The sequence below is a fragment of the Leuciscus leuciscus genome (assembly GCF_965113295.1).
Source record: "Leuciscus leuciscus genome assembly, chromosome: 6".
Taxonomy (NCBI): domain Eukaryota; kingdom Metazoa; phylum Chordata; class Actinopteri; order Cypriniformes; family Leuciscidae; genus Leuciscus; species Leuciscus leuciscus.
This window is the reverse complement of record NC_138730.1, coordinates 17707524-17731909: the sequence shown is the minus strand read 5'-3', so window position 1 is coordinate 17731909 and position 24386 is coordinate 17707524. Positions and strand designations below refer to the sequence as shown.

Sequence of the window (24386 nt, the reverse complement as noted above, 5' to 3'; positions counted from 1 at the left end):
TCCCTTTAATATAGCCTACAATCTACAAAAAAATAAATACAAAATTATTAGGCTACTTCACGGCACACACTGGTCAGTTCTAGTGAATGTGTCGAAATTTTTTTTTTTATATAATAATCAAATCCGATTAAATGTGAACCCTCTGACACCCGGAAGCTGTGATCGCCGTTGATTTTTCCCCCACCTGTATTCCGAGAAGTCCCGCCCTATTCGACAGGATTGGCTGTAAGAGATTTATACGACGTCTGCGATTGGACAGTTGATCTGTCATTCAGGTCAAGGGCGGGACTAGACGGGTGGTTAAAAAAAAAAAAAAAAAAAAAAAAAAAAACATACGTCGCGGTTTTAGTCCGACCCACTCATTATTCACACACCTTCGAAACATTTGACGAGCGCATTCCCACACTCTTTAACCTCGTTTCGTCACCGTTAAATCTCAAATTCCACTGATTTAAAGTGATTTGTTGTGGGTGATTTGCAGTTTGTTTTATGGCGTGCGGGTGAAACGCGTTGTTTGGACAGGGGGCGTGTCTCCAAGCGCGAGCTGCAGGACTCATTTCTTCCCATCTTATTCAGTGACACTTTTAACAAGGATCTATAATAATTTAGTCAAGCAGATGCACCTATCTCTGGGTGATCTAGTACGCAGACTATCAGAACATGCGCGCTCTTTTCTCTCTCTGTGAGGGTTTTCAGCAGTAGCTGCGCGTTCTCGGTTCCCCTTTCTGTTGAAGCTGAACGGGCCCGTTTCATCTCACAATATCCTGAAACATGGAGCACACCGGCTGCGTCAACATCTGCAGTCTCACCAGCACCTTACCGGTGATCCCGTATCGGAAACTAACGGACCTGCACTTCATCAGTAAAGGAGGCTTCGGGACGGTGTTCAGGGCGCTGCACAGCGACTGGCGCACCACCGTGGCCATCAAGTGCTTGAAACTGGATTCTCCGGTTGGTGAGAGGTGAGTTCAGTCAGTACACTTGTGTTGTGATCTGCTTCGTTACCTCAAATGCACTGTCCCGTAAACACTGACAAAATCTGATTTTGTTCTGATCAGATTGTTGGGGCTTGTTCTGTGTGCCTGGATGGCTTCAGTCTGCTGTGGGAGCATTAAATGCTGGTTGTTGCAGGTGTTTAGGAAAGAAATGCTGTGCAAATCTGGTCACTGATCTAAACTATAATACAGAATGTACGAACATGTGTTAAGTATGCGGTCAGACAGCGTTGTTCTACTGGACTGTGTGTTCAAGAGTTTTTACAGGGTTGGAGAGTAACGGAATGCATGTAACGGCGTTACTTAATCAGGATACTAAAATCTGTTGACTCTAATTTGTTACAGTTACGTCAAAAAAAAACAGTAATCAGATTAGGCTACATTATGCTTGGATTACGTTATACTGAAAAACGTTACTTTTTAATTAAGCAATTTGTAGCCTGACTGTAATGGAATACAGTTTTAAAGTAGCCTAACCCTCTCAACTCTGCGTGTGTGTTTGTTTTATTTATTTATATATATATATATATATATATATATATATATATATATATATATATATATATATATATAAATAATATTATGTATTAGTTTATACAGTACCGGTCAAAAGTTTGGAAATTACAATTTTTAATGTTTTTGAAAGAAGTCGCTTATGCTCATCAAACCTTCATTTATTTGATAAAAAATACACTAATATTGTGAAATATTATTACTATTTAAAACAATGGTCTATACTTTAAATAAATATAATTTATTTCTGAAGCTGTACTTTCAGTATCATAATTACTCCAGTTTTCAATGTCACATGATCCTTCAGAAATCATTCTAATATACTGATTTATAATCAATGTTGGAAACAGTTGTGCTGCTTAATAAATATAAATATAAATATATATATATATATATATATATATATATATATATATATATATATATATATACAGTACCAGTCAAAAGTTTGGAAACATTACTATTTTTAACGTTTTTGAAAGAAGTCTCTTATGCTCATCAAGCCTGCAGTTAAAAAAAAACAAAAAACAAAAAAAAACAGTAATATTATGAAATATTATTACAATTTAAAATAATGGTTCTCTTTTTTAATATATTTTAAAATGTAATTTATTTTTGTGATGCAAAGCTGAATTTTCATCAGCAAGTACTCCAGTCTTTGGTGTATTATGATCCTTCAGAAATCATTCTAATATGATGATTTGATACTCAATTATTATCAATGATGGAAACAGTTGTGCTGTTTAATATATTTTTTTGGAATACTTTTTTCAGGATTCGTAAAACGGTAAAACGTTAACAGCATTTATTCATTAAAACAGCATTTATTCAAAATAAAAACATTTCTAACAATATAAATCGTTACCATAACCTTTTATCAATTTAACGCATCCTTGTTGAATTAAAGTACTAATTTCTAAAAAAAAAAATAGTTATTGTTCCCAAACTTTTGAACGGTAGTGTATATTGTTACAAAAGATTTCTATTCTAAATAAATACAGTTCTTTTTAACTTTTTATTCATCAAATAATCCTGAAAAAAGTATCTCAGGTTATAAAAAAAAATATTAAGCAGCACAACTGTTTCCAACATTGATCATAAATCAGCATATTAGACTGATTTCTGAAGGATCATAATACACCAAAGACTGGAGTACTTGCTGATGAAAATTCAGCTTTGCATCACAAAAATAAATTACATTTTAAAATATATTAAAAAAGAGAACCATTATTTTAAATTGTAATAATATTTCATAATATTAGTTGTTGTTTTTTTTGTTTTTTTTTTAACTGCAGGCTTGATGAGCATAAGAGACTTCTTTCAAAAACGTTAAAAATAGTAACGTTTCCAAACTTTTGACTGGTACTGTATATATATATATATATATATATATATATATATATATATATATATATATATATATATATATATATATATATACATACATATATATATATATATATATATATATATATATATATATATATATATATATATATATACATATACATATACATATACATATACATACATACATACATATATACATAATAAATATACTCTGCCATTAATTTTTTTTCTTTCTTTCTTTTAAAAGAAATTAATACTTTTGTCAGCAAGGATGTGTTAAATTTATATAAAAAAGTGATAGTAAAGATTTATATTGTTAGAAAAGATTTATATTTTGAATAAATGCTGTTCTTTTGAACTTTTTATTCATCAATGAATCTTGAAAAAAGTATCACGTAAAAAAATAAAATAATATATATATATATATATATATATATATATATATATATATATATTAAGCAGCACAACAGTTTCCAACATTGATGATAAATCATTATATTAGAATAATTTCCGAAGGATCATGTGACACTGAAGACTGGAGTAATGGCTAATGAAAATATAAGGAACAGTATTACTGGGGGGGTTTTTTTCCTGTTTTTTTTATATATATATATATAAATGCGGGCTTGATGAGCATTAGAGACTTCTTTCAAAAACATTACAAATAGTAGGCTAATGTTTCCAAACTTTTAACCGGTACTGTATTCATATTACATAGTATTTATTTTTGGTTCTTTGACCAGACTAGAAGGTCTTTTGGGACAAAAACCGACAAATTGTTTTGGGGTAATAAGCACTGAGTTTACAGCTTGAATGTTTTTGTCCACAGGTCTGAGTTTATACAATCATTTATCATGGAATGTGATTTCTTGGCCTGGATAAGTTGTTTAAAGAAATTCAATTCTGAAAACTTAAATGGAAATATTTAGTGTAAACAAGTTCTGCCATTCACTCAACCTCATGTTGTTTGAAACCTGTAGTTTTTTTTCCCCTTGTGTTGAACACAAAAGGAGAAATTCAGAATAATGTACTGGTCTGTTCTTGGGATGCAAGATATGTTTCATTTTGTTTATCAACTGATTCTAGATTTATTTTTTTTGTTTTTGTTTTTAATCAGTGTCAGCCAATATTGGTATTAATATTGATAATTAAATGTAAAAATAGGGGAAATGAGCATGCATGTTTAGATTACTTGTACTGCCATTTAGTTCACACAAAAATAATTTACTCACCCTCATGTCATTCCAAACCCATAAGTGAAACCCAAACCTCCAAAACACTAATGAAGGCATTTTTGACGACAATTTAAAGTCAATGCACCAAAACTTTGACACTTCAAAAAGTTAATAAAGATTGTAAAAGTAATCTATATGGATTTAGCTATTAAATCCTATATTTTGAAGGGACTCGATCGCTTTATACAATTAAAAGATTTAATTTAGGCTTCTATAAATACTGATCATCTCACACAAGCATTTTCATGTTCATCATAAAGCGATCGTGTCTCTTCAGAACACTTGGATTTAACAGCTTGATTCTTATGGATTTCTTTTACGACCTTGAAGATTGAAGATGAACGAAAGTCTTATGGATTTGGAACTACATCATGGTGAGTAACTGATGAAAGAACTAACTTTTTAAGTTCATCTTTAAAAACATGAATAATTCAACAACACGATTAAACCTTGCGCTGCACTGGTCAAAAATTACCAGCCTTTTAAAAATGGCTTGTAAATCACTCGTTATGCTATATTTTCATCAAATATTGCTGAGATCAAAAGAAATAGAATTGAAAATACTTTTCTACTAATTGAAAGAAAACAAGTTGACAAAAAGATTGAATCCAATATTTGGTGATATTTCCCTGTGTGAGCGAAGTCAGTAAGTTTTAGTCCAATTCGATAACATTAACATTTTGGTGAAAGAAAATCCTCTCCCTGTCAAAATGACCCGAACACAACATTGTAATCTTTAGCAAATTCCAGGAGTAATATCATTTTTCATTTTGAATATTATAATGTTGGAATGCCTCAACTTACTTGTAGGTTTTTAAACGATTGATTTTAGTTTGTAGTGTTTTATTTTTCATTTGTTTAGACAAAATTCGGAAATAATTATAAGCTTATCAGTATCGCCTGGATTTTAGCTAAAATTTAAGTTGGACCTGTAACAAAAAGTCAAGATTGTCAAAGTTTTCATTGAATAATCCATGGAACAATGAAAGTTATACAAGAACAAATCATGAATAATGGTTAAAAGTTGTGGAAACCCTGACACTCGTGAAATGATAATATTGTCTGGCGGTAGAGAAATTCTACCAGCCCTTGTATAATCATTAAGCTTTTTTTTTCTTTCTTTTTTTCAGGGAAAGGAATTGTTTATTGAAGGAAGCTGAGGTGCTTCACAAAGCTCGATTTAACTACATCATCCAGATCTTTGGGGTGTGTAATGAGCCTGAGTTCTTCTGCATTGTGACGGAGTACATGACCAACGGTTCACTGGATGAGATCCTACATGAGGTACAACTGAACAAACAGCATTCCTTTACATGACGCGCTTTCTGTTTAGTCTAGTCATATTAGCGTAATGCGTTTGAGTAATGCACAGTTTCACTTTCCCCTTTGTGGCACACTGGTTCTTGAATGTTCATTTCTGTGTTTTCTTATTGCGTTACAGAAAGAAATGTACCCAATGGTGGCCTGGCCATTGAGGCTTCGTATTCTTTATGAGATCGCTCTAGGGGTCAACTTCCTCCACAATATGACACCACCCCTTCTACACCATGATCTCAAAACTCAGAACATCCTGATGGATGGGGAGTACCATGCTAAGGTCTGTGCGTTCAGACAATTGGAGACGAGATTTGGTCAAGATGTTTCCACACCTGTTTTTTCGCATGTGCATTCAGATGCATGTGTAAATTTTTGTCCTGCTTGCAATTCCTGAGCTATTTTAACGTCAAGGTGATCAACCATTGATCTTTTTGCACGTAACCCTTATTGGAATGCGAGTCATTGTTAAAGTGTGCTGAAATCCATATTTGTCTGAATGTTATCAGTGTTTGTATCTTGTTTAACCTTCTCATTTACATCATCTTCTTTTTTTTTATTCTTTTTTTTTTGTTTTAAGTTTCATATTTCTTCCCCAGTTTTAGTCTTACTTCTACCCTTTTGAACGCAATTAGCGAATACTTATACCTTGGAAATCAGCTATTAACATATATTTTATGTAGATTTGAAAAATCCCTTAATTCCTTATTTGTGCTTTGGGAAATCTGTAACTTTTATACAAATTTAAAGTGATAGTACAACCAAAAATTAAAGTTTTGTCATAATTTACTCACTCTCATATAATTTCAAACTTGTGTGACTTTCTTCAGTGGAACATGGAAGGAAGTACTTTGAATAATGTGCTGGTCAATCTTTTACTTGACACTGGCACGTCACAAATGACACCAAAACACCATAAAAGTATCATGAAAGCGCTCTGTATTTTTTGTGTACTATGTTAAGACTTAACTAAAGGCATATAATAGCTTTTCATTCAAGTTTTAGTAATTATTCACATCCAGCTGTTAAAAGTCACAGTTTCTTTTCATTGTAACTGGAAAATGGAAAAGAAATGCCAGCTTTTTTTTGTTGTTGTAATTTTGGAGCTTGACCGACACAACTCCTACCCTGGTCTTTCAGTATCTAGAGTGGCCATTGAAAACCCCATTTTGGTTCATTTAAGTCAACCATTAGTCAGTATAAATTTTGAACATATTTTGTTTAAGTATATTTTGTTGTAACTTCACAGTGAACTTTCTGATCTGAAGTGTGTCTTGTATGTCTGTGTTTGTGGATAGATAGCAGATTTTGGCTTGTCTAAATGGCGTCAGCTCTCAATCACTAAAGGGTCCGGCTCCAAACCTGCCGAAATGGGAGGCACTGTCATCTATATGCCACCTGAGGAGTACGAACCTTCCAAGAACCGCAGGACGGATGTCAAATATGACGTGTACAGGTCAGTTTCTGTAGATTCTCTAAAGCTTCCAGTTTTGCCTGGATGAGTGAACTTCCTCCTGAGTTTCAACTACAGGATTTTTAACTACTGCTCTCAGTTCCCATATTTTTGGGGCAGCCCTTTTAGACGTTCAGCTGTTCTTGGTGCACCTTGGCACCAGTCTGTTGTTGACTCAGCAAAATTCCTGTCAGATTAGGGACATGTTCTCACCCTCAATCCTCAGAGTCTCTATGGTGAGCCTGGAAATGTCAGGGAATTTTAAAATGGTGATTTCCAGGCCTGGAAAAGTTTCATTTTCATTTTTTTGAGATGTTAACAGATATGCACTGGTGGCACATCACTGAAAACAATGAACTCATTGTTTATTATTAAGGGGGAAGTTTTTTTATTTTTTTATAGCCACTTCTGCTTTTAAAAAAGTTGAACCAACATCAAGACATGTGAGGTATATGCGTGTAAGATATGAGCTTTTCTCCAGATTGTCCAATCACTGCCTTGTTATTACGCCCATTTCAAATATGATCCTTTTGTAGTACGTATGCAGTCCGTGTGTGGGCCATATGTTTTTCAGTGCCCATGTTAACAGGTTAGAGCACTAACACCGCAAGTCTATATTTTTGTCGTGCTACACGTGCAGAATTAAGTAATGGTAGTGGTCGACCAAAATATCGGCCAGTATTTTAAATATCGATATTGGCTTATAAGTTTATCTGTTTGTTTGGACGCAGGATTTATCTTTTGACGACTGAGAACGCCAGCGTTGAGTGCACATCGCTCCCACTCTCCATCCTCATTGGTTTACGGTCTCTGTTTAACTGTTATGTGTAACACATTATCACATAGATCCCCCTGAAGTCAATAATTTGTCATTAGTCATAAAGTCCCTCTCTTTAGTCAATAATTTTATCCCTTAAAACTCATCTTTGATCACCAAAATGACCAATTTAAATGTTTTTTCCTTTAAAAAAATGAGTTCATGCCTTAAAATAGCTTGAATGTAACTCTACACCCTTGCTTCGGTTCTTTGAATATGCAAATTAGCCCCGCCTCCACTCACTCACACCAGCTCAGAGATCCACTAGTTGACGATCACACATTGGTTACAAGGTAGTTTGTGACGTCAGAAACACAAACGATTTCAAACTGTGTTTTTGAGACTGTCTTTGGTTCACTGCAATTTTAAAGAAAAAGTATTCAGCAATGGTGTTGACTTATGAATTTGCACATGGTTTGTCTTAAAGCATATTAAAAACACCAATGGAAACTTGTTTCCACCACAGAATAAAACATTTTAAAAGATAATTGAGACTTTTCTAAACTCACAATTGTGAGAAATAAACCCGCAATTCTGACTTTATAACAAGCAAAAGTTTATATTTCACAATTCTGATTGTTTTTTTTGTTTTGTTTTTTTTGAGATATAAAGTCCAATTCTAAGGAAAAGTTCATATTTAAAAATTCTGACTTTATAACTCGCTATTGCAACTTTATGTCATGCAATTGTGAGGAAAAAAAGTCAGAATTGTGAGATAAAAAGTCACAATTACCTTTTTAAATGTTTTATACTGTGGTGGAAACAAGCTTTCATAGAGACATTTAAACAACATTAAAAGCTGGATTTTCACCACAGGTGGACTTTAACCCCTTCCTCATCACCCCCAATTTTGGCAAGTGCTGCATACATGAAATGCCCAAAATAAAAAGGTTACTGCTCATAATTAATTCTGAATAGAAACATAACACACATACATTTAGAAAGCCAACACTTGAGAGTTTATAGTTCAAGACTCAAAATTAACCAGACTGTTATTAACATTGAGATATATAAGCTCAAACATATTTTGAACTAAAATAATCCGGGATCACCAGTGATCCCTGACAGGTAAGGGGTTTTAAATGAAAAAGTATTGTAACGTTTCTCAAATATATTATTAGTAATAAAAAGGCAAACACAGCATTCAACAAATATGCATTTATTTAAACAAGTCTTTGAATATGTAATAAAACATTTAATTTCCAAACCTTTCTGATGTTGTCAAATCCAGCTCTGAGATCTTCTAAAGTATTTGTAGTAGTCTGCATGAACCCGTGTTACTCTGTGTGTAACGGTCAGTCTGTGTGATGTGAATTGAATTGCTGACAGGAAGAGAGTTCGGCTTCACCGAAGACGCACGATCGACAAAATTTAAACCCTTGATTTTACACTATGCTGCACTATTCAGTTGCCCACTATTGTCAAATTCAGGGAAAGCCATTTTTTCTGTGTGCTGTATTTGAAATTAGTGTTATCTTGTCTTTATTTGAAAATATTTGATTCCCAGTGCATTTGGGTTTGAAATCAAAATAATTAGAAATAATAGTTAATATTATTTTTGGTATAAAGCCGCTGATCATTATCATGTTAAAGAAAGTATAATGAGGCCATGCAGCCTCTGCACTGCATACATTCTGCAAACAGATCAAGTGTGAAACGGGTGATATCTGAACCTATACCTATAATCAGATATAGAAAACAATGCAAATCGAAAATTCAAAGAATAATGAAAAAAAAAAGTGATAAACTTTCTGTGATAAACTAATGTGTTGTCTTTTTTTGGGAGAAAGTTGCTTTTAAAGGTATTGAAAATATAATTAGATTTTTTTTTTTTTTATATATATATATATATACCAATAGCTCTGGAAAGTTATAAAAATGTTTATTTCTAAGGATGATCAAAACGTATTTAATTTGTTCATAAGTTGTTAGTAGTCTCAAATGATAAGATTCTTTGTAGTAGAGTTACATTTTTAAAATGCATCAAAGTGCCCCAAAATCTGTTATTTGTCAGGGTTTTTTCTCCAGTCACATTTTAATATTCATTCCACACAGGTTGTTTTCTCTCCTTTATACTCCCACTTTTCCACAGTTTTACACTCCCATTTCTTGAATCTTCTTTAAATCTGAGGCATGAGCAGCCAGTGTTAAAACAGGGGGGTTTCATGACAATCTTTCTAGTTATGTCTAAAATATTTTATTGGCTAGAAATCTATAAAACTATCCATGTCACAAATGAATGGAAAAAAAGTAGAAAATGTATTGGTCATCAGATATGCAACCCAGTATTTTTGAGTGGGAGAGAGGAATGTAGCAGCCAGTGTAGGATATTGGAAATTTTGGGTGGATTATTATAGAATTGCACCAGTTTTCCAAAACTTGTTAATCATAAGCCAGTTTCTGGATTTACTCATAGTTCACCAAAACTACTTTCAAAAGAGGTCTTTATTTTATTCATCTACTGTGCTGGTCAAAAAAAAAAAGGAAGTGATTTTGGAGCTAAATGTCAACCTGCCACCAGGCCTGAGGTTTTGTGATTAGTCATAGGACATGTTGAAATCCCTGGGCTGATAGGGCATATGTTGAAATCCCTGGGCTGATTGGACAGTGTTTTATCTCCAAAGGGGATTGCCAGATGTGGTTTAGAGACTGCATGGCAACAGTGAAACCATTCACTCATCTGTTCTATGCTTCCTCTTTTAGTTACGCCATCATCATGTGGGAAGTGCTTTCGAGACGGATACCATTTGAAGGTAGGGTGATAGAGAAGTGGACCAGTGAAGTCCATGACAGGCTTTGTTAGGCTAAATTTCCCCACACTTGAATGTGGCCTTAATCTGTTTTTTGTTGTCTTTTGAACATCACCAAAATAACAAAGGAATCATTCTTTTGGATCAGATCTTTTAAATGAATCTAGTTTTCAAATTTTTCAAAACCATTCACAATTCTGATTGAATTGGTTTTAGCGGTTCTCGGGTTAACAAGGAGTCAGCCCGAGTGTTTCTTAATAAAGCACACTGGATACTTGATCGTATGATATTTTTATCAACAGTCACATGAAAAAGAGTTTATTTTAATAACAATAATTTATTAAAACTTCAGCCTAGAGATGTAGGGTAATTTTAGATTTGTTTATTAATGCAAATAATATTTGAGTTTGAGGTGACATTGTTATTTTGAGTTGAATCTGTTGATTTTAAGAGTAGTTTATTTTCTTTGTGTGCTTAAGACAACAAAACATAAGCCACTTTTCCACCGTCTGGCCGAAAGGATCTAAGAAAGGTTCCAGTTATGTTTCCACTTGAGCCTGGTACGGCACGGCACGGTTACAACCCATTCTCACCCCCGTAATTCTCGGCACGGCAGTCTAACCATGCTGGTAGAATGCGTGAAGTGACGTCACCACTCAGGATTGATCACTTTTCTGTTGCCTGGCTGCCAGTTTCTCTGTAGCTGGTAAAGCATGATATTTGAGTGACGTAAACACAAATGAATAATACAATTAAAAGATTTTATATTCCACATTGGAAAATTAAACCATATATGGAACTGTTATTCAAAGAGAGCGGTTTGGTCCGACGGTGGAAAAGCGCAATATATTACATATACATTTTATATTAGCTCTGAATGTGAATACCATCTATCCATCTAATCCTATCCTATCTATCTTCATATCCTATCCTATCTATCTTCCTATCCTATCCTATCTATCTTCCTATCTATCTTCCTATCCTATCTATCTTCCTATCCTATCTATCTTCCTATCCTATCTATCTTCCTATCCTATCCTATCCTATCCTATCCTATCCTATCCTATCCTATCCTATCCTATCCATCCTCCTATCCTATCCTATCCTATCTATCTTCCTATCCTATCTATCTTCCTATCCTATCCATCCTCCTATCCTATCCTATCCTATCTATCCCCTATCTATCCTCCTATCTATCTTCCTATCCTATCTATCCATCTAATCCTATCTATCTTCCAATCCTATCTATCTTCCAATCCTATCTATCTTCCAATCCTATCTATCTTCCAATCCTATCTATCTTCCTATCCTATCTATCCATCTAATCCTATCTATCTTCCAATCCTATCTATCTTCCTATCCTATCTATCCATCTAATCCTATCTATCCATCTAATCCTATCTATCCATATAATCCTATCTATCCTATCCTATCCTATCCTATCCTATCCTATCCTATCCTATCCTATCCTATCCTATCCTATCCTATTCTATCCTCCTATCCTATCTATCTTCCTATCCTATCCTATCTATCTAGCTAATCTCAATTCGAGTGGAAGCAACAAACAAATTAGAACTGCAGCACATGAGACTGCAATAACCACCCTGATTAACTTTTATAAAAGTGCATAATACACAGCACCATGTGTCTACATATGGTTTTATTAGATCATTTGAAAGGCTGTATTATGACACACTTAAATTACTCTCTATACTGCCTCTAATAATGAATATGTCAATCAGACTGCTTAACCTGTCAGACTAATAACTGTCATTGTTATTGGGCTTATAGACTGATTTAAACTCTTGATTCGCCATTGAATTCATGCATAAAATAGACATTTCTGTGATTGGTTGTAATGCCATGTTCACAAAGCTGCAGAATACGGTTGTCAGTTCTGTATTTGAGTCTTAAATACGGTTACGTTCACCCATATGTCCCAACATTGCATAGAACAAACAGGAAAATAAATGTGTGCCTGTACTAGCAACATACTTGTAGTAAATGAATACAAACTTCAGCATATTCTGAATCTCTAACATAAAATAATAGACTTCTATCCAACATCCTCCTGTTATGTGCAATGAGCAATATAAACCTTCAGACAAAAACAAAAAAACATTTGCTTTAGCAAAATCACAAACTGCTTACACACAACAAAATATAGAATGATGTACCAGCAGCTCTCATACAAAAATAATGCTTGTGGACTTGCGCATATTCTGAATAATTAGGAACATACAAAGCTGCTATTATACAAATAAATAATAAAGAGTCTAAGACTTATGACTTGAAATTGTTGCTGTATACCACAATCAAAAACAGCTTATACAAAAAAAGTGAATGAACATCTGCAGAGAGCACAGTCAAAACGTAACTCTTAGTGACTGGCATTGCACTGATACACACTGTGCCTGTGGAGGGCAGTTCAGTAAACCTACGTATAACAGATCGGTTTACAGCATATTGATGTGAAAACGAAAACAATACAGAAAGCAGCTCTCATACAAAAATACTAAATAGTCCACAATGGAAAATTTTCCATACGTTAGCTTTTAACAAAGAGTTCGGATTTCGGGCTGAGCCATCATGCGTCTCTGTTATGTGCGCGCCACAGACTGTCCGGGCACTGCACGTCCGCGCTTCACAGTTCCGCCTTTTGCAACAACAACAAAAAACATTTAAAAAACGTAATGTCACGTGCTGTGTGAATGTTATATGTTTGGCAACAGTTCTTCTAACCCCAATCGATGGAGTGAAGCTTTTAATTTCTTAAACAATCATGTAGGAAGACACATCATGGCCATATTGCAGGATGACAATGTCAAGATTCATCAGGCTCAAATTGTGAAAGAATGGTTGGGTGAAGAATCATTTTCACACATGAATTGGTATCACTGAGTCCAGACCTTAAATTTATTGCAAGTCTTTGGGATGTGCTGGAGGAGACTTTACAGAGTGCTGGACTCTTGCATTGCCAATACAAGATCTTGACCAAAAACTTATGCACCTCTTGATGGAATAAATGTTGGGATGATATTTCCATCAAGAGGTGCATCAATTTTTGGCAATTTGAGCCTGAAGAATCTTAACATTGTGATCCTGGAATATGGCCAGGATGTGTCTTCCTACATGGTTGTTTAAGAAATGAAAAGCTTCACACTCCATCAATTAGGCTTAGAAGAGCAAACATAATATTCACTGCAATAATGATCCAATCATAGACACTTAAGCATTTGCCTATTTAAATCCAAACAGCGACTTGTTTTTTGGGCCCGGCAGTGTATAATAGTACTGAGTAGGGCTGCACAATTCTGAATTTGATACTAAGCAGATATGCTGTGTCATGTTTTTTTGTTGCAAAATCATGACACAGATGATCACTTCCTTCTCCATTTCATAAACTGCAGCAGTCATCTATACAGGCAACATTCAACATTCTGACATTGTCCTTTTGTTCACTCTGTGGGCAGATGCCACCAATCCCATGCAGATCATGTTCAGCGTCCTCCGAGGATCTCGGCCCGACACAGGCCTGGACAGTCTGCCGGCGGACATTCCCAGTCGAGAGACCCTCATTAACCTCATGACCTGCGGCTGGACCGCCAACCCAGACGAACGCCCCTCCTTTCTCAGTGAGTGTCCCACCTTTGACCTTTCCTCTACTTTTCACAATCCCTGTTTAACTCATGCTGTCACAATCCAGTAGGGTGACCTGTTCTTGTGGTTTGTAAAATATTTTAAATGTCTAACCACAAATCTGTCATTGGTCTTTACTGGCAATTTTGTCAGCTCATGATAAAATTTGGAGTTAGTCAAGTAAAATGTTGAGTCACTACAGTTTTCTTCTGACGATTTCTCTTTTGCAAACTCTGCTACTGATCAGGAGAAGGAGGAAATGACTGTGACAGACAGAGAGAGCAGTGGGGTCATCTTCATGTCATATATTCAAATATAATGATCATTTAACCAGATATGGTTTAATAAAATGGTAATTACATCAAACAATGTGAAGGTCTAATATCTAGATTTAGGCATTAATGTTTTATTTCTCAACATGCCCCATTAACAATAGACATTTTACTTCCTGGTAAACTCTAGGCAATGTTGAGTAAGAGCTTTTGACGCTGACCTGAGTTCATTTGAGTTCAATATTTTTGGTGCGAAAGTAGTTTTACAAACTCTTAAACATGTGTAGGGCCCTATGAAATCCGTTTTTTCCCCCCAAATTCATTTTTTTTGGGTTCAGTTTTTTGGACTCCATTTTAATGGTTAAATTAAATTTGAGTAATTAAAAAACATGTCTAATTAACTGAAATCATGAAACTTAGCCTATACAATTTTGCAACAATTTATTAAAAGTTGACCCTAAGAAATGCGTTGTTTTTTCCCCCTCAAATTCTGTTTTATTTGTACCAAATTCAGTGTTTTCTGTTTTAAGTTTTCCAGATTCCATTTTAATGGTACACAGAGACGCAGAACATCCAGGATTCATATTTATAGTCTTTTTGTGTTTTAAAATTCACAGACACTGGTCTATATTGTGATTTTAGTTTTGATTTGATTTAGGTATACTGACCTGCTTTTTTATTTATTCATCAAATTTGACAAATTCTGTGAAATTGCTCATTATAGTGTTTTCCGTATCACTGAAATCATAGTGCCCTACATGTGAGTTCTGATATGGTTCACAATAGAGCGCTGCAGTGACAACATATGTTTGTAGGCCAACCGAGAAGTTAGCATCACCCTGTTTTCCTTGACAAAAACAGAGTTTTCCATTTGCTATTGGATTATTGCAGAAAATAAGCTCTGTGATCAATTAAGGTTTATGATTCCTACACTCTTCCTACACTTATGTTTATCATGACAATCTTCACAATTGAACACAACTTTTATGCAATTTGAAGTCTAAATACAATCGGCAGAAGTAAAAAGCTAAACGTGGGCTATAAGTGAACTACACAGTCGCAAGACTTCAACATCACCATCACTAATCTTCCGACAACTCTTAACTCTTTATTTAAAAATATTTCCCTGAAAGTTAGTTAGATTTGTTTGCAAGCGCACGATTATAAACGCAACGAGGCTGTGAGTAGACGAGTTTTCCTGTTCGGCATGACGCTTAATGTCCCCGACAACCTCTCACATCCCATTTACTTGTTAAAGACCCCCTGTGGTGAAAATAAAGTGTTTAATGTTGTTTATATGTCTATGTGGTGTTTTTATGCTTTAAGACAAACCATGTGCAAATTCATAAGTCAACACCATTGCTGAGTATTTTCTCCTTAAAACTACAGTGATCTAAAGACAGTCTCAAAAATGGCGGAAATCAGCGGTGTTTCTTGCGTCACAAACTATGTAACCAATCACGAGGGAGATATAAAAAATCTGGTAGATTTAGCAATATAGCTGGTGTATGATGATTATTACGATGTTATGATGAACTATATGCCTTTCTCCACTGACATTCTGAGTTGTTGAAAGCGTTTCTGATGATTGTAAGAAAGCAGCTCTCTGACTCTCTCTGACATGGCGAATGGGAACATGGTTTGAATAACATTAGCAACACATTATTAGCTGTTTGATAACATAGTCAAGCAAAATGCTAATAATATTAATTAACTTTAAAGAGCGATACTATTGTGCAGCGTTAACCTCAGTAAGTTGGCTGAGCGATTGGCTCTCTGAGCTGGAGTGAGTGGAGGCGGGGCTAATTTGCATATTCATGTATCGGTGTACACTAAAGGGAGCAAGGGTGTAGTTACGTTTCAAGCCATTTTAAGGCATGAAGAAATTTTTCACAGGGAAAAAAAAACGTTTAAATGTGTAGTTTTGGTGATCAAAGATGAGTTTTAAGGAATACAATTATTGACTACAGGGGGACTTTAACAACTGCCTTTTTCAAGTCAAGTAAAAGCTTAAACTCACTATGTTGTTGAATAAAATGTGAAACATCTTGAAAACCCATTGACTTCAAGATAACTGAACCGGAAGTGATCAAATGCAGAGTTGTTTCTTGGTTTTGGCCTACAAAATTACGTCACCCATGCACAACTCGGTGTGAATGCAACTGGAAGTGAACCACTGTTGATAGTTAGAGAAACATGAACACAGTTAAATTATTGAAAATTAACTTAAAAACTCAGGAGGTAAATAATTTAGGTCAAGTGAGGTTCAGCTGACAAAAAAGTTTAGGAAAGCTTGGTGTATAAATTCACACTTATTAAAGTGTAATGAGACTTGCTCCCATTAAATTGCTTTCAGAGAGCAGCTCACATTCTTCACATCTGTTGTAATGAATTGACAGCAGCCAAAGGGAAGTAGTTGCAGAGTAGTTCGGTTCAGGTCATCTTTATTAATTTCCCAAGGGAAATTTGGTTGCAGCATACAAGCATAAGACAATCCCATACAAACAATACAAACATACAAAATGCATGTTTTCACACAAAAATTACCCCAAAAATGTAAAGCCGAGGAGATAAATGAATGTCTAAACCGACTTGTTTTACTAATAGGAGTTTTTAAAACGAATACCAGAGGGCAGGAGGTAAAACTCATGGTGCTTGGGGTGGGAATCATCTAATAATATACTCTGGGCTTTTCCCAACACCTGTCTTTGATACAAATGGGCCATACTCATCTGCTGCTTCCCAGTTATTTTACTTCCCTGACTTACAATCCTCTCAAGACAGTTCTTATTTTTGACGTTTACTGTATTAAACCAGCACAACAATGAAAAAGATCAAGCGACTTGTTATAGGATCTATAAAACATACACATGACCTTAGTTCCCTCAAGCAGTTGTATCTCTGCAGCCCCCTCTTACACAGTAAGTTTATTTTTTCTCCAAATACCAAAGCACTATCTAAAATAGTACTCAAATACTTAAACTGCTCAACACTCTCAACACCCATTCCATTGACCATGCATTGAGTCTGTAGGGTTGGACCATTGTAATAGAATTCTTGCCAAGTCCTGAGGTAGTTCGTACAAGCACAGACTCCGGTTGAACAAAGTCAAAAACACAATTACCCCAATTTTCTCCCTGTAATATCCTCTTGTAGCTGCGAGTCGCCGCATGCGCTGCGCCACAGTAACCCAATACCAGCGTGACTCGTCATATACATAAACGGATAGAAGAAGCTCTTCTAACGTGTTAGACACAAACAAACAAACAAAGATGAATCAAAAATACTTCTTTATTAAACAAAGAGAGAAAAAATAGGAGATAGATATAGCAATAACACATTTACATAAACAATACCGAACATGGAACGGACTGAACTAAAGACTTAAATGCACAAAGGAGCAATCAACGGAAAACAGAACAGGTGTAGAGCTAATTAACAAACCACAGGCACAGGGAAAACCACACTAAAACACAATGAACTGACAGAACTAAAGATAACTGTAACAACTCCGGATTCAATGTTCTTCCATAGACTCATGCAGTTTTGTTTATTAACTGTAGCTTAATTGCTGCTTTGCCTGTACCTTACAGGCTGTCTTATTGAACTGGAGCCGATGTTGAGAAGATTTGATGAGATTGATGTCTTGGAAGCGGTGTTGGAAGTCAAACGATCAAAGGTGAGTCTTTAAGGGGTTTAGACCATACATGGATGTGTTATGTAAGGAGGATTATTTTTTTTCATGCCTGTATTAGTCTGGATTTAGTTGGTGGAATTAGTTTGATGTATCTTCAGGTTGTGAGGTCAAAAACTATTGAATGTATTGACATTTTTTTCTTTCCTTCCTTCCATCAGTACATGAGGCCATCAAGCGGTTGCTCATCAACTCAAACAAATGGGAAAAGAATTGAGGAAAAGAGTGTGAAGGAGCAAAACGTCCCTTGGCCAGTAAGTAAATCTATCTCTGTGTTGTTGTTGATTCAGAATTTAACCAGATATGAGAACAGTCTGGGTAGTGAAATGTTTTAAATTTCTTCTTTGTGTTATATGACAGGACAACAGTTCCACATCTGGATCAGGCTCTTGCTCTTGCTCTTCCCAGGAAGCAGAAATGTCCCATCCGGGCTTCCTTACCATATCAAATCCCTCTCAAGGCAGGATTAATTTCTTCTAAAAAGGGATAGATCCCTCAAAAAAATGAAAGTCTGCCATCATTTACTCACCTTCATGTTGTTCCCCACTTGGATGACTTAATTTCTTCCATTGAATACAGAATTTTCAGCAATTCTGTATTCCATGGAAGAAATTAAATCATCCAAGAAAAGTCACAATAGGGCTTTTCACACTTGAAATAGTTAACCCTGTACATTTTGACATTTTTACCTGCTGAAACAACTGTTTATTCAATGCAGGGTGTTTCTATGACTGAGGCTGTTTTCTTCGGACACGTAGCATGTAAATATGTAGCACGCGATTGGCTGTCAGTTGCTAAGCATCTAGCCTTAACATTTGAACAACGCAAAAGTGGTGCTATAACCCCTGGTAAAAGTGCTAACCCTGCTTCTAAATTACAAGTGGCGTTTAGAATGACAATAACCCAGGGTTAAGCACAGTGTGAAAAACCCTAGTGAGTAAATGATGACAAAATATTGGGGTTGATGCTCTTTATATTCTGCTTTTTGTATTTTTTTTTTAAATTGGTTTGTTTATTGTAGCCGTTTTATATCATCAACAGGTGTGTCAGGTGCTCAGGCTGGTCCACAGTCATCGTTAATATCGCTTCCACTTGATCCTCCAAAGCCTCTAATGGACAACTGCTCTCGAAACAACCTCAGCGCTGAAAACCCGACGGCACAGCCCGTGTCCGACCTCAACATACCTTTTAAACCACATGCGTCTCAGAGTGAAAGTGATCTGGCTCTTGTCATACAACCCCTCACTCTGCAGTCATACCCACAAGGTAACCACACCTGTTAGCCACAACCTAAACAGGGCCGAAGATTCTGCTGTTTCTTTTACAGTTGCTGCACTCTCTCTGACATTTATTTTTTATTTTTATAAAAGCGGTCACTGGGGTGAAACACCCCAAAAGGTACACCTTTGTACCTAAAGAGTGCATATTAGAACCTTTTTAAAGGATAGTGTTTGAGATCAACTTGTTTCAGAGTTGGGCTGGGTGATATGACTGTTAGTTAGTCAGTTAAAGGGTTAGTTCACCAAAAAATGAAAATAATCCCATAATTTGCTCACCCTCAAGTCATCCTAGGTGTATATGACTTTCTTCTTTCAGCCAAACACAGTCGGAGTTATATTAAAAAATATCCTGGCTCTTCAGAGCTTTATAATGGGAGTGAATAGTAACTGAGATTTTGAAGCCCAGAAAAGCACATCCATCCATATAAAAGTAATCCATTCGGTTCCAGAGGGTGAATGAAGGCCTTCTGAAGCGAAGCGGTTTTGTAAGAAAAATATCCATATTTATAACCTTATAAACAATAATCACATGCTTCCGCTAACGGCCGTACGCGAGTCTAGTTCTGGCGGAATAGTGACCTCTGACCCGACGCATGATTTATTGACGAACGCGGAGGCGCAGAGGACAACAAGACACCGTCTACAAGTCTAAAACGAGAATTTTTGACGAGAAATATCGGAGGAGCTTGAGTTTGTTGCCCAATCCTTATTGTTTGAACCGCAAGAGTTTGCTTAAAAGCTTGCGCTGCTCCTATATCCTACGTCATGTGTCAGGTCAGAGGTCACTCTTCCACCGGAACTAAACTTGCGTACAGCCTTTACCGGAAGCTAGTGATTTATAGCTAGTTTATTAAGTTATAAGTATGGATATTTCTTACAAAACCGCATCGGTTCGCTTCAGAAGACTTTTATTAACCCCCTGCAGAGCCCCCATTCACTCCCATTATGAAGCATTTACTCCCGAATAAAAGCTATTTATTTCGATCTGCAGTTTAATAAAAGTTGATAATGGATCAAATTCAAAAGTACCCTATGCCTAACTGGTCCTGTTTCTGAATATTTTATTGATTTAAGCGCCATCAGAGTTTCCAGTATTGGCAGCTCCATTAAGTAGCCTGTTGGTAGCGTTGTACTAGAGACTAGACTAATAAAATGTTTAAATTTCTTCTTTTTCTGAATAAATAAAGCAGTAGTTTTATTTCGTTCTAACCAGTAACCTTTTGAAAGGAGACATCCGGAGCCGGAATGAAAAATAGCTTGTAAAAAAACAAACCAATTCACTTTTAATCCCTGATATTTTGGATATTGCAACATTTTTAAAGGTGATTATAAATAAAATATTTTTTACATATCACCCAGCCCTAGTACAGAGTAGCAGCACTTTTGACATCCCTTGATTCGGGCTCTTCTTAATGCCCGCCTCCTGCTCCTGACTTGTCTTCGCAGATTTTGTCACAGCATTGGACTTTCAAGGACCGGCGGCCCGCTGGATCGCTGCTCGAAGGGAGGAGGTTGTGCGGCAGATGACGGAGGCGTGTCTCAATCAGAGTTTAGACGCTCTGTTGTCTCGTGAGCTGCTGATGCGCGAGGACTACGAACTGGTCGTGAACCAAGCCACACGCACCGCCAAAGTGCGGAAGCTTCTGGACACTTGCGAGCGGCACAGCGAGGAGTTCTGCCGTGTGGTGGTGAGGAAGCTCCAGGACAATAAACAGATGGGCCTGCAGCCCTTCCCTGAACTCAGCACCACCAGCCCCCCTCCACCGCCGTATACCGCCCCCTTAATCACCAACTCCTTCAACACCACACGAAACTTCTGACCGTCTCCCAGCTCCCAATCCCTGCTCTTGAACCGGAGCTCTGTGAGTCCTCCTTTCAGTTAAGGATGGTTCCCGTTCACACGCTCTTGCATTTGTTTGTGCTGCTTGGCCGATACTTTGTGTGCCTGGACAAGTGCTTTTGCCTCGGTGGTTAAGGTGTTGGTACCTATGACGCACTTTGTTTGGTATCAGCTTGAACAGTTGCTTTACACGCATCGTACAAGTCCGACTTTGGTCAGATAATTATTTGGCTCATATTGACTTCTTACATAGTGGTTGTTGAATCACTGACTCAATGCCTAAGTTCTTGATGAAAGGGACGTGAATCTAAGCAGTGGTTTCAAAATGTCACGTTTACACCTTTATTCCAGCCATGGAAAGAAAAAAGCAGTAAAACATCCAAGCTATCGATCATATGTTGTCATTTGCACCTTCCACGCCAGCAAATTTAGTCAAATAGAAGACTTGAATTAAGTTGTAAAGAAAGACACACCCTCCTGTTATACTTGTTGTTGTTTTTTCGTCCACATTACTGCAGAGTTACACGTTCTGACTTGATGTTAAAAAAAATTGTGTGAATCAGCAGTTTCGGTCTTCCATTTGGTAAACCAGTGCTTGTTCTTCCCACAGTGGCACTCAAAGTCAGGTCTGATGGTTGTTTCGCCATGCGTTTAATGATGTGTCAGGGTTAGTCTGCCATGTGGTGGACGTTTTGCAGATCTAGACTTTAGTCAGCAATATCACAGGGTTGAGGCTGCGAGGAAAGGATGGTACTGTGGGTGCAAAATCAAATGAGTCTTAAGAATTAGGCATGACCTTGAACCTTGCCACAAAACAACTTTTTCATCAGATTAAGTCGAGTTTGATCAGGTATGTTGTTCATATAGTGGCTTTTTTTAATTTGCATCGCATTTAAATGAGAAGTCTACACAAACTAAAATCAATTCGCACACCAATGGTTTAATGGTTTGGCCTTAAAGGGATTGTTCACCCAAAAATGAAAGATCTGTAATCCTTTACTCACACTCATGTCATTCCAAACATATATGTCTTTCTTTTTTGAGTAATGTTTTTTTTTGGCCTTGCAATGAAAGTCAAATGTGTCAAAACCAAAACCACATTGGGCCCCATTAAATTCATTGTATGGACAAAAAACAGAGAGATTCTTTAAAATATCTTCTTTTAGAAGAAAAACAGTCACACCGGTTTGGAACTAAATGAGGTGAGTGAATGATAACCGAATTTTCATTTTGGAGTGAACTATGCCTTTTAAAATAATACAGGGTGCCAACAAGTTAGCTTAGCTTTGATTTTATTAAAAAAAAATCACGATTTTTGTGGTCTTTTGAAGAATTTGTAGAATTGATTTTGTTTTTTTTGCCCAGATGCCAATAACAGACCCTTACCAGACTTTTTTTATTTTTTATTTTTCATTGAGACAATCAGGTGTCCTTCTTTTATTGCCTTTTCTTTTGTATAGTGAGTCCTGTAGCATCCTGTTCACAAGCAATATTAGACCGCACATACGATGAAGACAAAGCAACACAGGCAGAATGAGGCGGTACGCTAGAGTCTATAATAGAGTTCATACAAACTTACCGAAGTCACACTTCTTCTCCGTTACGTTGTTCTTGTTCTCAAATGGCATGTCAGTCAAGAACATTAACTCAATATTAAACGGTCTAATAATCGGTGGCCTCACCTGCTTGTGCTTATCGAACCATATGCGGCCCAAAGTGTCTTGGATTAGTTACTTCTCAGTAAATATTGTGCCATCTACTGTATGTAGCCTAGTTTGCACTGGTTACCATTGACACCAGATGTAGCAGCAGACATAGGACCTTTTACAGCACTTTCAGTACATAAAACAGGCTTAAAAGTATGAAGTAACTGTATTAAATATACTGATGCTTACATCACAGCTGGATAGATTTTGAGGAAAGCTACTGGCAAGATGCTTTTATCAAGAAACAAATGATATCGAGTGACTGTTTATACAAACATTGCCAGTTTAGATCAGCAGTTTTTCCTCCATGTCTTTTGAAAATTTTATTTCCAAAATGAATACGCTGTTTATAAGTTTGAAGTTATTTAGAAACCAAACCAAAGGGAATGCCAAGAGTTAGCACTGTAAATATGGGCTCTTCAAGCAGAACACAAATAGAAATTCTTGATACTGAATTACATTTGTGGCAATGCTTTGATCATAGACTTTTTTTCTTTTCTTTTTTTGCGTGACCCATGAGCTTGATGATACATGAAGCATTTTATAAATGTTTTGCTATTCCACTGTTCTCTCTTTTTTTAAATTTTTTTTTTAATTGAATTCCAATGTGTCCGCGCTGTAACTTCCCCTCTGTGCAAATAGACCGTGTTTTGGAGGCCTTGTCGTCGCAGAGGTGATGTATTTTCCCTTGATTGATTACATCGTTTGTCCCTGGAATGTCCTGAAATTGGTTGTTTTTTCGTGTTTCCTTCTCTAAATCGGTCACGCTTTAGTTTTGGACTAGTTTTGATTTCTGTGGGTGTCGGATAAAGACCTCGCTGATTAGAAGGGTGAAACCAGTTGGTGTTTGATGTCATTGACTAAGAATCAGTGTTTTGGTTATCGTTTGATTTTTATGTTGACTCTTCCAGGGTTTGGGACCATTTACTATATAAAGAGTATGTCCTGCGATTGTTTTGTATTTATTTATAGTCATCACTAATCTTTAGTGATATTTTACATGCATCTTAAGTGGTTTGTAATGGGTTGTTTGTTCTTTTTATATAGTTTTGAAAATATGACTTTCTTTTAAGTGCTGTGCCAATCCAGTGATGCTATGAGGCTGAATGCATCTTTAGATTATGCTTAATATATTTTAGCACACATCTTAGCAATATATCAGCCAAATACTGTATTGCCTAATGGCCTGTTTTGGATGTAGAAAATGTTGCAATTTCATTCATATTACATTTACAATTGTTATTTAAACCACACAGGCTAGGGGATTTATTTGAAATGACTATTACGGATATCTATCAATGTTCATTTTTGCCTCGGAGACTTAAGAACCTAAATGTCTATCAAATATAAAATGACAATAATGTATAGGTGTATGTAGCAGTGTACGTGTAGCATACATCTGTGCTATAGTACTATATGAGGAACTTCCATCCAAATTTTTAAGTGTTATTAAAATGTGTTGAATTTCCTGAATCTGTGGGTTTTCTTGTTTGTGTGTTTCTGAAACCCCTCTATGCCAGAACTGTGT

At 36.1% G+C, this 24386-nt stretch overlaps 1 protein-coding gene across 2 annotated transcripts; it reads left to right on the top strand.

Annotated features, from left to right (window-relative positions):
• The first annotated feature begins 327 nt into the window (after positions 1–327).
• ripk2 (receptor-interacting serine-threonine kinase 2) lies at positions 328–24331 on the top strand. 2 transcript variants are annotated; one of them, XM_082171760.1, is made up of 12 exons: positions 823–962; positions 4371–4467; positions 5224–5377; positions 5535–5690; positions 6706–6863; positions 10381–10430; positions 13901–14062; positions 17932–18017; positions 18194–18286; positions 18393–18492; positions 19074–19298; positions 20759–24331. In XM_082171760.1, exons 3-12 carry the CDS (start codon positions 5342–5344, stop codon positions 21130–21132), a joined length of 1440 nt encoding a protein of 479 aa, XP_082027886.1. In that variant the 5' UTR covers positions 823–962; positions 4371–4467; positions 5224–5341; the 3' UTR covers positions 21133–24331. The 2 variants fall into 2 exon arrangements, with proteins under 2 accessions (XP_082027885.1, XP_082027886.1); XM_082171759.1 differs by lacking the exon at positions 4371–4467 and having other exon boundaries at positions 328–962.
• The last annotated feature ends 55 nt before the right edge of the window (positions 24332–24386 follow it).